The sequence below is a fragment of the Schistocerca piceifrons genome, chromosome 3 (genome assembly GCF_021461385.2).
Source record: "Schistocerca piceifrons isolate TAMUIC-IGC-003096 chromosome 3, iqSchPice1.1, whole genome shotgun sequence".
NCBI classification, from domain to species: Eukaryota; Metazoa; Arthropoda; class Insecta; order Orthoptera; family Acrididae; genus Schistocerca; species Schistocerca piceifrons.
The window spans coordinates 601,475,414-601,491,506 of record NC_060140.1 but is presented as its reverse complement, the minus strand read 5'-3'; the positions used below and the strand labels follow the sequence as shown (position 1 = coordinate 601,491,506).

The 16,093-nt window shown below is 42.0% G+C and overlaps 1 protein-coding gene across 1 annotated transcript in view; it reads right to left on the bottom strand.

Moving 5' to 3' along the window:
- LOC124787832 (vacuolar protein sorting-associated protein 13D) overlaps window positions 1–16,093 on the bottom strand; it is a 557,316-nt gene that overhangs the window by 523,471 nt on the left and 17,752 nt on the right. The window contains exons 2-5 of the mRNA XM_047254770.1: window positions 7,782–7,972; window positions 7,428–7,595; window positions 5,354–5,596; window positions 4,976–5,143 (exon numbers count right to left, since the gene is read on the bottom strand). Coding sequence (XP_047110726.1) covers window positions 4,976–5,143; window positions 5,354–5,596; window positions 7,428–7,595; window positions 7,782–7,972 — 770 coding nt within the window. The remainder of the gene's footprint in view (window positions 1–4,975; window positions 5,144–5,353; window positions 5,597–7,427; window positions 7,596–7,781; window positions 7,973–16,093) is intronic.

The following is a 16,093-nucleotide window of genomic DNA, read 5'->3' as shown; positions in this document are numbered from 1 at the left end:
AGGGCTACTACTGCAGCGGATGGTCACTATCTACAGATTATGGCTTGGAGGAACCCTGAAAGCAATGCCACCATGTTGATTAACGCTTTTTGTGCAGCCACAGGACGTCGTGTTATGACCCAAACTGTGCGCAATAGGCTGCATGATGCGCAACTTCAATCCTGATGTCCATGGCAAGGTCCATCTTTGTAACTACGACACCATGCAGCAAAATACAGATGGGCCCAACAACACGCCAAATGGACCACTCAGGATTAGCATCATGTTCTCTTTACTGATGAGTGTCGCATATGCCTTCAACCAGACAATCATTGGACATGTGTTTGGAGACAACCCTGTCAGTCTGAACACCTTAGACACACTGTCCAGCGAGTGCAGCAAGGTGGAGGTACCCCCATGTTTTAGGGTGGCATTACATGGGACCCGACTTACGCCACTGGTAGTCATAGAAGGCGCCGTAACAGCTGTACAATATGTGAATGCCATCCTCCGACCGATAATGTAACCATATCAACAGCATATTGGTAAGACATTCGTCTTCATGGACGATAATTTGCGCCGCCACCATGCACATCTTGTCAATGACTTCCTTCAGGGTAACAACATCGCTCAACTAGAGTGGCCAGCATGTTCTCCAGATTGAACCCTACCATACATGCCTGGTAAAGATTGAAAAGGGAGGGCTGTTTATGGACGATGTGACCCACGATCCACTCTGAGTGATCTACGCCAAACTGCAGTTGAGGAGTGGGACAATCTGGACCAACAGTGCCTGATAAATTTGTGGATAGTATGCCACGATGAATACAGGCATGCATCAATGCAAGAGGACGTGCTGCTCAGTATTAGACGTACTGGAGAGTACAGCAATCTGGACCACCATCTACATCTACATTTACACTCCACAAGCCACCCAACAGTGTGGTGTGGAGGGCACTTTACGTGCCACTGTCATTACCTCCCTTTCCTGTTCCAGTCGCGTATGGTTCGCAGGAAGAACGACTGCTGGAAAGCCTCCATGCACACTTGAATCTCTCTAATTTTACATTTGTGATCTCCTCAGGAGGTATAAGTAGGAGGAAGCAATATATTCGATACCTCATCCAGAAACACACCCTCTCGAAACCTGGACAGCAACCTACACCGCGATGCAGAGCGCCTCTCTTGCAGAGTCTGCCACTTGAGTTTGTTAAACATCTCCGTAACGTTATCACGCTTACCAAATAACCCTGCGACGAAACACACTGCTCATCATTGGATCTTCTCCATCTCCTCTGTCAACCCGACCTGGTACGGATCCCACACTGATGAGCAATACTCAAGTATAGGTCGAACGAGTGTTTTGTAAGCCAACTCCTTTGTTGGTGGACTACATTTTCTAAGGACTCTCCCAATGAATCTCAACCTGGCACCTGCCTTACCAACAATTAATTTTATATGATCGTTGCACTTCAAATCATTCATACACATACTCCCAGATATTTTACAGAAGTAACTGCTACTAGTGTTTGTTCCGCTATCATATAATCATACAATAAAGGATCCTTCTTTCTATGTATTCGCAATACATTACATTTGTCTATGTTAAGGGTCAGTTGCCACTCCCTGCACCAAGTGCCTATCCGCTGCAGATCTTCCTGCATTTTGCTGCAATTTTCTAATGCTGCAACTTCTCTGTATACTACAGCATCACCCGCGAAAAGCCACATGGAACTTCCGACACTATTTACTAGGTCATTTATATATATTGTGAAAAGCAATGGTCCCATAACACTCCCCTGTAGCACGCCAGAGATTACTTTAACGTCTGTGGAAGTCTTTCCACTGAGAACAACATGCTGTGTTCTGTTTGCTAAAACCTCTTCAATCCAGCCACACAGCAGGTCTGATATTCCATAGGCTCATAAGGCGACAGTGCGGAACTGTATCGAACGCCTTCCAGAAGTCAAGGAAAATGGCATCTACCTGGCTCACTGATTTAATGTAAGACCAGAACTTCCTAGGATTTTCTGTCAAGTCAGTACATAGAATTTTACTTTTGAATTCACTGAATGCTTCACGCATAGCCCTCCTTACGCTAACTTTGACATCGTTTAGCTTCTGTTTGTCTGAGAAGTTTTTGGCTGCGTTTAAATTTGCAGTGACGCTCTATTTGCTTTCGCAGTAGTTTCCTGACTTTGTTGTTGAACCATGGTGGGTTTTTCCCGTCCCTCACAGTTTTACTCAGCACTAAAACACATTTTACGATTGCCTTGAGCTTTTTCCATAAACACTCAACACTGTCAGTCGGAACAGAAATTTTCGTTTTGATGTGTTAGGTAGTCTGAAAATGTCAATTACTCTTGCTAAACAGATAAACCTTCCTCCCTTTTTTTTTATATTCCTATTTACTTCCATATTCAGGGATGCTGCAATGGCCTTATGATCACTGATTCCCTGTTCTGTGCTTACAGAGTTGAAAAGTTCAGGTCTGTTTGTTATCAGTAGGTCCAAGATGTTACATCCACGAGTCGGTTCACTGTTTAATTGCTCGAGGTAATTTTCGGGCAGTGCACTCAGTATAATGTCACTCGATGCTCTGTCCCTATCACCCGTCCTAAACATCTGAGTGCCCCAGTCTACATCTGGTAAATTGAAATCTCCACCTAAGACTATGACATGCTGAGGAAATTTATGTGAAATGTATTCCAGATTTTCTCTCAGTTGTTCTGCCACTAATGCTGCTGAGTCAGGAGGTTGGTAAATGGAGCCAATTATTAACCTAGCTCGGTTGTTGAGTATAACCTCCACCTATAATAATTCACATGAACTATCCACTTCTATTTCACTACAGGATAAACTAATACTAACGGCAACAAACATGCCACCACCGGTTGCATGCAATCTATCCTTTCTAAACACCGTCTGTGCCTTTGTAAAAATTTCGGCAGAATTTATCTCTGGCTTCAGCCAGCTTTCTGTACCTATAACGATTTCAGCTTCGGTGCTTTCTATCAGCACTTGAAGTTCCGGTACTTTACCCATGAAGCTTTGACAGTTTACAATTACAATACCGATTGCCGCTTGGTCCCCACATGTCCTGACTTTGCCCCGCACCCTTTGAGGCTGTTGCCCTTTCTGTACTTGCCTTAGGCCATCTAACCTAAAAAACCGCCCAGTCCATGCCACACAATCCCTGCTACCCTTGTAGCCGCCTGCTGTGTGTAGTGGACTCCTGACCTATCCAGTGGAACCCGAAACCCCACAACCCCATGGCACAAGTCAAGGAATCCGCAGCCCACACGGTCGCAGAACCATCTCAGCCTCTGATTCAGACGTTCTACTCGGCTCTGTACCAAAGGTCCGCAGTCAGTCCTATCGACAATGCTGCAGATGGTGAGCTCTGCTTTCATCCCGCTAGCGAGACTGGCAGTCTTCACCAAATCAGATAGCCGCCGGAAGCCAGAGAGGATTTCCTCTGATCCATAGCGACACACATCATTGGTGCCGACATGAGTGACCACCTGCAGATGAGTGCACTCTGTACCGTTCATGGCATCCGAAAGGACCCTTTCCACATTCTGGGATGACTCCCCCCCAGAGTGCACATTGGTTTTCTTCCCCTCCCTTGCAGCCATATCCCTAAGGGACCCCATTACGCACCTGACATTGGAGCTCCCAACTACTAGTAAGTCCACCCTCTGCGACCACCCGGATCTTGCAGACTGAGGGGCAACCTCTGAATCAGGACAAGCAGCCACGTCCGGCCGAAGATCAGTATCAGGCAGAGACAGAGACTGAAACCGTTTTATCAGACAAACTGGAGAGGCCTTCTGTTCAGCCCTCTGGAATGTCTTTTGCCACCTGCCACACCTCAAGACAACCTCCCACTCTACCATGGGTGAGGGGTCAGCCTCCATGTGGGCAGTATTCCGGGCAGCCACAGCCATAGTCCGATCGAGGGATGCGTGGGACGAACTGGCCGTCCCCGACAAACCCCTGTCCGGACCCCCACAGTGAATCCCATTGGCAACAGCCTCAAGCTGTGTGAATGAAGCCAACACTGCCTGAAGCTCGGAGCGAAGGGATGCCGACTCAGCCCGCATCCGAACACAGCAGTCGCAGTCCCTATCCATGCTAAATACTGCTGTGCAAAGAATGTCTGAACTAATCTACAGAGAGCACAAACAATTTGACACAAAATTTAAACGGTTATTAAAATACAAGACTGCCTAGTAAATGCAGTAACACTGCTACTTGTGCACTGCTGACACACTGCTCAGCGGCAGAAGGCTAACTGTACTCTCAGTAACGTACAAAGCCTATTTGAAAGAAATAAACAAATGACAGACTACTAAGTGACTTTACACATCACATATATTAAAATGCAAATCTGCCAATGCTAAATACGAAACTACACAATGATTTGGCGGATTTAACTAAACAAGTGCGCTAAGAACACTCAACCAAATTTTCAACTTGACTACAACACTTATATGAATAAGCCACTTCCTGCTACTTGTGCACTGCTGACACACTGCTTGGCGGCAGAAGGCTAACTGAAGGTCTCGCTGTGTGATGGTACAACATGCAATGTGTCATTTTAAAAGCAATGAAAAGGGTGGAGATGATGTTTATATTGATCCCTACTGCAATTTTCTGTATGGGTTCTGGAACTCTCGGATCCGAGGTGATGCAAAACTTTCTTTTACGTGTGTAGTACAAGGTACTATTTGGCAGTAATATTACCTGAACTAGTTACCATGTGAAGTCAGATCAAATTATCTGCTACTCATAACACATAAAGAGTCTACATCATCAACCCTTCCCCCTCCCTAAATCCTTAAAATACTAAGAGTTCACTGAGCAGTACCATTTGTCTTAACTCACAAATTTGACAGTTACGACAACTAACACTGCTCTTACCATTGCCAACTAGCAACCATTAAACAATGACTACATATGAGATTACTATCTTAATTTTTCTTTCACTTACATCCACCAGAGTTAACGGGACCTCATCTAGCTGCAGATCACACACAATACGTGGCTGTGTCTTTGAACGTAGCGGTTGTTCACTCCTGTTCCGTTTAATATGTGCCTGTGCGCTCACGGGAGACATCAAAAAATGGTGCTCCCATGTAGATGATTTCGACATTTTTACCTAAAATTGTGTAACTTTCATTAGCCATAAAGTTAAAAAATAATAATGTTAAGTAATTGACTTAAGTATTCTAGAAAATTTTATTTTCTTGAAATATCATACATGTCCCATTACATCCAGTTACTTAAATTTCATCTGGCAGACATCTGCAACTCTTAACCTTTACTGAAATGGCAAAATTACATTTTAAATGAAACCTGGTATACTCACAGCCAGTTCGTCTAAAGGTAAATTCCCCAGCAATGTATTTACAGTGTCCCAATACAGAGCAAGTGTGTTCAGCTCCACAAGTTTGAAACTGGTGCCTCTTGCCTCCCAATTTGTGAATCGTGGTATCCATTTATCATCGCAGCTTTGAGCAGTCAGTGAGTCAATAGTCACACCACATACAAACATCTCTCCAGGTACAGTTACATCATCCTCATAGCGCACATGAACATCCTTTATTCTTAACTGAAAATATAGATGATATATAAATATTATGTAGATACTTAAAACTGATTTACACAGAAAAATATTTTCTTTAATTTGAGAAACTAAAGGAAAGAAAAAATACATTTGCTAAAATTGAAAATTATTTATAATAGCACACAGAGGAACAAAGTATAAAGTTCATGAAAGCGAAAGACACTCACAGTGGAATACATTGTAACTATAAAATGAAATATTTCTTTGCCTCTTAAAATCAAATATTCACAATCAGCAGAAAGGCCAACTAACTGAACATTCCCTCAAACAATTAATATTTTTATGAATCAAGCACTCAGATGAGTGTAAACCGAGAAATTAGATATTACTGATACTATCAACCAAACAGCACATAAGTCGTCTCTGTTATGCAGCTATATGGCATAATATATTGTAGACACTTATTTTATATGAATTTCTTGCATTCAAAATTTTGTTGTTGGCTACTTTGTAATGGTCCACAATTTCTTCCTTTTAAAGTAATAAAATTCTTTATGTAAATTAATAAATGTAATATGAGGTTTCCTGTTGATCTCTGTTTGAGATATAGCAAAAAATTAAAAAAATTGTGTCCATTGCTGATATGCCTTTTCTTAACCCAATTTCTTGCTAATCTGAAGCATTCTCCAATACACTTCTTAAACTATTACTCCAAAGAATGTACTAGATGATTGATCCCTTTGTAATTGGTATAACAACTAGCTTCCTTTGTACATAACTTTATCATGTTTACACTTCACTATAGACTTTTAGTCTTTTGGTGTGCAAAAGAGACTTATACCTAAGGATTTTCTGTTATAACTCCCTTAATAACTTCGGTCACTTTTCCTGCATATGTGCGGTCTATGCTTGTCACAACTAATTCTCTCACTGCAGTTTGTGATGTGTGTGTTTCTTCGTTCCATGGCAGTAGACTATCCACATCTTTTCTAAAGAATTTTCACAGTTTTGAAAATTATTCAACCTAAATATGATAGTACTATTATAACTACTGTCATTTGCTTTGCAAGTAGCATACCATAGGTAACTTTATCACGCAGATGTTTATTTTTGACAGCTTACTCTTCAACTTAACAATAAAATATTTTATCTGGTCCTATACATTCTGTACCAATAAAGTAATTCAAAACATTCATCAAGGCCAGCAACAGCTGTGAAATGTCATGTAGCCGGAAGTTATGCACAGCGTGAAGTTCTCTCGCTGTCTTTTGTTACAATTCACAAATACCTAACATATACATGAGTATAGTCAGTACTGTTATTATCTTATCAAATCAATAACTTTTCTTATAACCTCATTACCAGTGAATAAATTGAAAACATCTACAATTCATTATATGTATTTCAGTATTTTGTGGAATCTTGGAAACAGTTTCCCCCAACATTTGACTTTTTAGGATGATATAGAGATATGCCAAAAAATTATAATAGGACTTTTGAAAAAGACAGGTTACAACAGTCTATCAAAACTCAAGAGTTTATTTCCTTCCAAAATAGACAAATCTAAAAAAAAAATTCTTAATTCTCCCTACTTATAAATGTGTCAGTTCTTGGTTCACTCTCCTTAACTTTCAACAAGGCTTACTGTAAACTAGAACACAAGTATACTTCAAAATCCATGCTAAAATATTTTTGCCTTGTCTTCATTCATACTATATAAGTTCAAAGTTTAAACTTTAATTGCACAGGAACGTTTGATGTAATTACTAATGTTTTTTTTCAAAAACAATTTTTTCGGTGTAGTTCTATTAACATCAATACTATGTGAAACTCCTATTTATTGCCATTTGTGTTACACACATATAAAACCACATACCTGCAAATTTTCTACAATATTTGTCACGAGACCAGTGCCATAACTGAACCACGAAGAATAAGAACCTTCCTGCGGTGTTTCAGTTTCTGCACGCCATCTTGCTTCCATTGCATCCAGGAGATACAATTTATATTCCTGATCAGCATTTTCTTCTGCTTCTTTATTCCACTGAAAAATATTAAAAATTAATTGATTGTATCTTCAATGATTACTTACACTCACTCTCAGTAAAAATGCAGACAAGTTCCAAATAAGTACTAAGTACAAGTATAATATATACTTTAAACAATATGAAATACATGTCAAGAACTGCTTAAAATAATGTCAGGATTTAAGACATTTTTATAAAATAACCTCATTAAGTGTCAATGGTCCTGCTATGACATACAGCCTTTCAATAATGACAACCCATGGTGCACTTCTAATTTGACGCACAGGTATTTGGAGTTTCACTTTTCCAATAAAACCACTTCGTATCTGTATTGGAAGCCCAACTTGACGTAATGCATCTTTCCTTAGCGGAAGATTCTCCAATTCAACTTCTCCTGCAATGAAAGTAAACACAATGTAAAATTTAAAAGCAACACTCTGATCACACCACATTTTATACGCTACATTTACCACATGCAGAACTAAGTAATTTACATTCCACGTACATGTTGAAAGATAACAACAGAAAGTAATTACAAGCTCTTCTCTTAACTAAGGACATTCAATGTATCTATTGACTAACTGCTACTGAAGCTATAATATTTGCAGCCCTTTTTTTATTTAAATCTTGCAGCATGTTTTTTATGATTAAGGTACAAGAGTAGTAAATCTACTTTCTGCAAATTCTCTGCTTGGTTGTACAAGTAGTAGTTTTGTAAATCCTCGTCGCCAGTTTTGTAAAGGCCTCATCACTGCTGCTGTGGAGGCTATGTTGCCACCGAGTTTGTGAAACAGCTTCTAATGCCGTACACTGCTAAGACAATTTCTCTCTGCCACTACTACACAGCCATACCCCAGGGTCAGGTAACATGATAGAACGACGATTCTACAACACTCCAACAAATACGTAACGAAGTCACACAAATGAGTGAAAAAGGTTTACTTCGAAAAATGAAGTCTGCAACACTGCATGTAACATAACGCAAAAAAGGCCCTCAATGGCTAAGTGTAAACAACTGTAGGTAAACTTCACAGTAAATATTGGATGCAATTTACAACAATTGTCTGTTCACTTCTAAGAGTTAACTAAGCGACATTCCATGTCTAGATCAGCCCTGGACGATGATATATAAGCAAGTGAGTGAGAGCTGCTCTTCTATCTTCCGAGTAGGCTTCTGTCCATTGTCGTCTGGTAACTGGCAGATTTTACTCGGCCGGCAATTGGCCAATGCAAAGTCGATACCTTCATCCTCAGCACCGCACGTGGTGTTGGTGCAACTCACGGAAGTAGTGAGTCTCTATGGCACTGGCATCAGCTCGCGTCTTTGCACCTGCAGTGCTTTTGCCCTAGCTGTGTCTTGCTTGGATGACAGAGCAAGTAGTGCTATTTAACTTGCTAGTTAAATGGAATTAGGCCAAAAAAAGGTTGAGATATTGGGGTAGTGGGGAGGGGGCATAACAATAATCGAAAAATGTTACCAGTTCAATATGATGATGGATCAATTGTATGACAATGTCAACAGAAATGGTCTTATCAAGCCATTACACCTCTCTGGGTGACAACACCTTGAAGTAACACTGTCAGTGTGGGTGGGGAGGCTTGTGTGTTCGTGTGAAGCTGAGGGCTATGCCGGCTGTGGGAACCTATGGTCGGAAAGGTCTTGGCTGATGGACCAGACTTAGTGGGTCCCACAGCGACCTGTCATCCCACATCCATTCCTTGTCCTTTCCCAACTCCTCAATACCCAGCCCAACGTGTTATGTGATCTGTGCTGAGGGGTGCATGGCACATGGGAAGATGTGTCGCAAACGGAGTCACCTCCGTGATTAATTAGCCTCGCACCACATGGGGATTCCGTCGTGTGGACCGATTAGATTCCCAACTCTCATAGGACCAAAATGGACACGAAAGAAAATAGCAATACTGAGGGGCAAGTTGAGACCTCATGACACCCAAAGATCGGGGCTGAAACTGATGGAAAACATCCCGTCAGGTGAACAGGGGACAGACCTGTTCAAGAAGTGGGAATGGTTACTAAGAAGTTGCACCAGATTAAGATCAAAGACTTGTCTGGGGCTCAGAGGAGAAACTTCTTAGAGAACAAAAGCTAAAGGAAGGGAAAGACTGGCTTCCTGAACAAAAGTGGAGGGAACTAAAAGGGCTGGCACCCAATACCTCCAAGAAAAGACGGTCCCAGGGTGAAGGGGGGTGTACAAACCCCTTCTACATCAAGGGCAGGCAGTAAGAGAACAAGGGAGGAATCTAAAAAATCCTCTTCTCAGGGTAAGCATATCCAGAAAAAGCCAAGGCAAGAAATAGGGAAACAGACCTATAGTACTGCAGTCTTGATTTTTACGGTGGTGGTTATCCAGAAAGGCTATCCCCTGGTCAAGATCACCTCGCAGCAGGAGCAGCTCATGCACATGACTGTCTTTGAGAAGACTGGGGGGAAAACTGGTCCAGGACCCAAACTCAAATTCAGGAGAGAGTATCTGGATCACGGTGCTCTTATGTTTGTCTGTGAGGGGGTGGGTACAGTGGACTGGCTTAAGGAAAAGGTGCCCCTAATATCACCATGGGAGGATGCAAAGCTGCTGATAAAGACAGCAGCTGAGCTCTTCAAGACCACAAAGACATTGATCTGGCTGCCAAAAATCCTTAAGGATACCTCTCCAGAGACTCTGATTGATAAAATAGTGTCTCAAAACCCTACATTCTCAACAGAGGATTGGAAGGTAATCAACTTGAAGGTTGCACCAAACGGCCAAAGCCTTGTGATAAAAGTTGGAGAGAAGTCCCTGAAGGCAATGCAGGAACAGTACCTGAGACTATTCTTGGGGTTCTCGCAGGATGTCGTCAGGATAATCAAAGACATCAGAAGCAACAATGGCAGCTAGATGGAGACTGAATGTGCTGCAGATAAATCTGCAACACAGTACAGGGGACACTGCTGCCCCGAGTCATCTTCTGGGAAGACAAGAAGTGAACATGGCCCTGATTCAGGAACTCTATTTATATAAAGGGGGTGTATTGGGGCTCAGCAGCACTGGAGGTAAGCTGGTCTATGCTAGAAATATCAGAAACTCCAGAACGTGCATTTATGTAAAACATGGAGTCCCCTCTATGCCGATGGCAGACTTTTGCTCTAGAGACGTAGTGACCATCACAATGTCCCAACGTGAGGAACGTATCACGAGGAGGTTGTAATGGCCTCGGCATACCTTCCCTACGAGGACAGTGCTGCTGCTGCTGCTGCTGCTGCTCCTCCTCCTCCTCCTCCTCGTCCTCAGGGGGTGAGGTGACTAATGGAAGTCTGAGCACAACAGGGAGACCAACTATTGGTTGGATGCGATGCTAATGGCCACAACTTAGTGGGGGCAGCACCGACATCAACAGTAGAGGTGAGAACCTTCTAGAATTTCTTCCAACTAATAACTTGGAGATCCTCAATAGGGGCAAGGAACCTACATTCATGAATATAAGAAGGGAAGAGGTAATTGACGTAACCTACGGTTCCACTTTGATGGGTAGTTATGTCAAATGTGGCTTTAAAGCCATCCGCATCAGACCACATGTATATTAAGTTGGAGGCTGAAATGGGCATTAGACAGACCATGTCCTATTGGAATCCTAGGAAAATGGACTGGGAGGCTTATAGGAGGGACCTTAACTCAAGCCTAGTGGAAGTCAGTACTTCAATAAGGAATCCAGTAAGTTTGAGGAGGTAGCAGAGGCAGTGACTGCCCTCTGCCATCATGACCTCATACCAAGACAACTGCTCAATCACCAAGAAGTGCACAAATAAGAATGTATCTTGGTGGAATCACAGAGGAAACAGGTACGAAGACTGTTTAACCTTGTAAGAAGGAAAGGACCATGGGCAGAATATTGGGAGGCCCTTGTTAAATACAATCGTGCAATTAAGCAGGTGTCCTAGAAGGAGATAGAGGGTAAGGCTGTTCAGGCCAGACTTCACAAAAGCCTCTCTAGGATACCATCTAATCCAGGAGGAACTTTAAGGAAAGAGGATGAGGAATATACAAAGACAGCACTTGAAATGCTGGAACTACTCCTCAAGACTCATTTTCCTCAATGTAATCTGACAGGCAACATAGATCAGGACAAGATCCCTGTGAGATATCAGTTTACAGGTATTTGAAGGGAAAACTGGGAATCTGCCAGAGAATGTGTTGACCATAGTAAAATCCAATGGATGGTGGGAACATTCCAACTGTTCAAGTCACCTGGCCCAGATGGAATTTTTCCAGCCCTCCTGCAACAAGCAGGAGTGAACTTAATAAGGTTCCTATGCAGGTTATTTAGGGTTAGCCTAGTGGCAGGAATCATTCCTAACATCTGGAGGCAGCTGATGTTGTCTTCATTCCAAAGCCAGGGAAAATTGATCATACAAAGGCCAAGGACATGAGACCAATCAGTCTGTACTCCTCTCTTCTTAAAACATTAGAAAAACTGGTCAATGTGCATGTTAGGGAGAGGAGGTTAACTAGGGTCCCTCTACACATAAACCAATATACATATCAACTAGGAAAATCGTGTGAAACTGCACTCCACCAACTCGTTGGGAAGGCGAAGAAAGCAGTGCACTTTCAGGAAATAGCCCTCTGCATCTTCCTGGACATCGAAGGGGCCTTTAACAACATAACTTTCGAATCCATGGTTAAGGCATCAGAGATGTATGGCTTGGCCATTTGCAGGTGGATTAGAGCCACACTTTGTGGTACAAAGGCAGAAGCCACCATGATGCAAGAAAAAATGATAATCAACATCACCAGAGGCTATCTACAAGAAGGGGTCCTGTCCTCTCTACTGTGGAACCTTGTGGTGAATAAACTCATTGTAGAATTAAACTCTAGACAGTACTTTTGCCAGGGATAGACAGATGATCTTATCATAGTAATATTTGGAAAATTTTCAAGTACAGTCAGAGCTATGGCACAAGGAGCACTGACCATTACGCAGAATTGGTGCAGGAAACAGGATCTAAGGGTCAGTCCTAAGAAGATTGTTGTAGTACTATTTACGAGGAAGCAGATCCAACACATATATTGGAATCTCAAGCTTCTCGATGAAACTCTACAAGTGAAGGGGATAGTGAAATATCTAGGGGTAACCCAGGATGAGAAACTATCGTTGGCCACCACATAAGGAGCACCTGTTCCAAGGGGAAAGGTACTCTAATGAGTACCATAAAAGCTAGTGGTAAAAACTGGGACTTAAGCCCCAGGAGTATAGACTGAATATACGCCACAGTAGTAAGACTTATGATTACTTATGGGGGGGGGGGGGCAGGGGAGGGGAGGGGGGGCTACAGGGTGGTGGAAAAAGGTGGAACAGCAGGTAGCTGCTAAGGAGCTCGCTAAGGTGCAGAGATTGGCTGATTAGCCATTGCAGGTAGAATTAGCAGTACAGACTGGAAAAAACTGGAACTCACTGGGGTATCCAGGCTCTCACACTAAAATACTGAGTGACATTAGACATAGGTATGGTTGGGGAAATGCCGGCTGACTATATAATAACTCCCAGCTACTTCAACAATCCTTTCAATATAGTAATTGGAAGTAGAGAGCTCAGGGAGAATAAATTTCGACACCATACTGGAGACTTAGTCTGGTTCACTGACGATTCAAAAACAGAAGACCAAGGTGCTGGGGCCAGTGTACACGGAGTGCTATCTCTCTAGGGAAGATGGCCTCCGTGTTTCAAGCAGAAATATCTCCTATCAGGGTGTGCTTGGATGAGAATTTGCGAAGGTGCTACAGAGGTCGTAACATTTTCATTTTTTCAGCCAGCCAAGCAGCCCAGAAAGCAATGGCAGCCTCTGCAACAAGGTCAAAGATTGTGACAGAATGCCACAAAGTCCTAGTGGAGTTAGGGGAACGCGATAGGGTAAACCTGTTATTCACTCAGGGATTAGTGGTAATGAGCAAGCCGATAGGTTGGCCAGGATAGGGGCGATGACACCATTTATTATTATTGTCCTGACAATCACCAAGACGATGATCAAAATAAAACTATGAGACTGGACAAGGAGATAGCATGTAGAATATTGGGCTTATGTCCAAAAACAAAACCATGGCGAGGTATTGAGGCCGAAGCCATCTTCTAAGAGGAGTCTCTTAATCCTGGGCTTGAACAGGAGAGAAATGAAACATATGGTTGGACTTCTGGCAGGCCATGGGAATTTCAAAAAACACCTACACAAAATGGGGATAATAGAAAAAGACACCAAATGAGGGATTTGTGGTGCGGTCAAAGAAACCGCATCACATTTGATCTCCGAATGCAAGGCATTGGGGATTAAAAGACAGAATATTCGCATCAACCAGGCCTGAAGAAACTGTGTCTAGCAAAGCATTGGTAAAAGATCTCCTTGCACTGTTTGAGGTCACTGGTTGGCTTTACTAGAGATACAGGGAACGATACTGCACAATAAACTCTGTTTCGGTGCGGCAAGCACTGGGCTTGACCAATGCTGTTCTTGCTTCCCCGATAAAATCAAACCAAATAAATCAAAAGGCATTACAGGAGCTGAGAATACCAACAGAGCTAACAAGACTCATGAAAATGACCCTGCCCAACACCAACTGCAAAATAAAAGCTAATGGCAAATATTTCACTAAGTTTCCTATCCTTCAAGGACTAATGCAAAGATATTCTCCATCACCGACATTATTTAATTAGCTCTGGAGGCTTTCATGTGAGAACTGCCAAGTAAAACAGGCTGATCAGAATACAGCATTTGTGGATGACTTAGCCATGATTGTGAGAAACAGATAATATTTGCAAGAAAACTATGCAGCTTTTGAATGAGAAGAGGCTTGCTCATAAGTAAGGAAAAAACCAAATATATGATAAACACCAGAAACAAAGCAAGGTGGAGAGGTGTTGACCTGTTTGAAGTGTTTCAAAGAGTGTATCAATTAAAGTATTTGGGAGATATGGTTACAGAAGATAATACGGCACCAACTGAGATAAAGGTAAAAATAGTTGCAGGTAAGGCAATGTTATGGCTTCTGTAACATGTTGCAATCCTGCAACACTTCAAGACAGCTGATGATGCTGTTCAGTATGGCTTTGAAGTACGGACAGCAACAAAATAAGTCTAAAATGTTTTGGATGCATGGGAACTGGCTTGATGCAGCTCTCCATGCTACTTTACCCTGCGCAAGCCTCTTCATCTCCATGTAACTACTGCAACTTACATCTCTCTGCATCTGCTTACTGTATTTATCTCTTGGTCTCCCTCTACAATTTTTACCCCCCACACTTCCCGCCAGTACTAAATTGGTGATCCCTTGATGTCTCAGGATGTGTCCTACCAACCGATCCCTTCTTCTAGTCAGGTTATACCACAAATTTCTTTTCTCCCCAATTCTATTCAGTCCTCATTAGTTACACGATCTATGCATCTAATCTTCAGCATTCTTCTGCAGCACCCCATTTCAAAAGCTTCTATGCTTTTCTTGTCTAAACTGTTTATTGTCCATGTTTCACTTCCATACATAGCATACTTTCAGGAAAGATTTCCTGACACTTAAATCTCTTTCCTCCAGAAAAGCTTTTCTTGCCACTGCCAGTCTATATTTTATATCCTCTTTATTTCGACCATCATTATCTACTACTTTAAGTGTTTCATTTCTTAATCTTATTCCCTCAGCATCATCTGATTTAATTCAAGTACTTCTCATTACCCTCGTTTTGCTTTTGTTGATGCTCATCTTAGAACCTTATTTCAAGAAACTGTCTATCCCATTCAACTGCTCTTCCAAGTCCTTTGCTGTCTCTGACAGAAGTACAATGTCTTCAGCAAACCTCAAAATTTTTAATTATCCTCTCTGAACATTAATTCCTTTTTCAAATTTTTCTTGGTCAATGTACAGAGAGAATAACATCGGGGATGGGCTACAACCTCGTCTCACTCCCACCTCAACCATTGCTTCCCTTTCATGCGTCTTGATTCATAACTGCTGTCAGGTTTCTGTACAAGTTGTAAATAGCCTTTCTTTCCCTATATTTTACCCTTGCCATCTTTAGTATTTGAAAGACAGTATTCCAGTAGACATTGTCAAAAGCTTTCTCTATGTCTACAAAGGCTACAAACTTAGGTTTGCCTTTCCTTAACCTATCTTCTATGAGAAATCATAGGGTCAGTACTGCCTCACGTGTTCCTACATTTCTCCGGAATCCAAACTGATGTTCCCCAAGGTCAGCTTCTAACAGTTTTTTCCATTATTATGTATTAAAGAATTCATGTTAGTATTTTGCAACCGTGAGTTATTAAACTGTTTGTGCGGTAATTTTTGCACCTGTCAGCACCTGCTTTCTTAGTCTGGAGGTACTTGGCCTGTATCCTACATATTGCTCACCAGATGGAAGAGTTTTGTCACGGCCACTATCAGTAATTGTAACCCAAGGTTATCAGTAGTTCTAATGGAATGTTGTCTACTCCCAGGGCCTTGTTTCAACGTTGGCCTTCTAGTGTTCTGTCAAATTC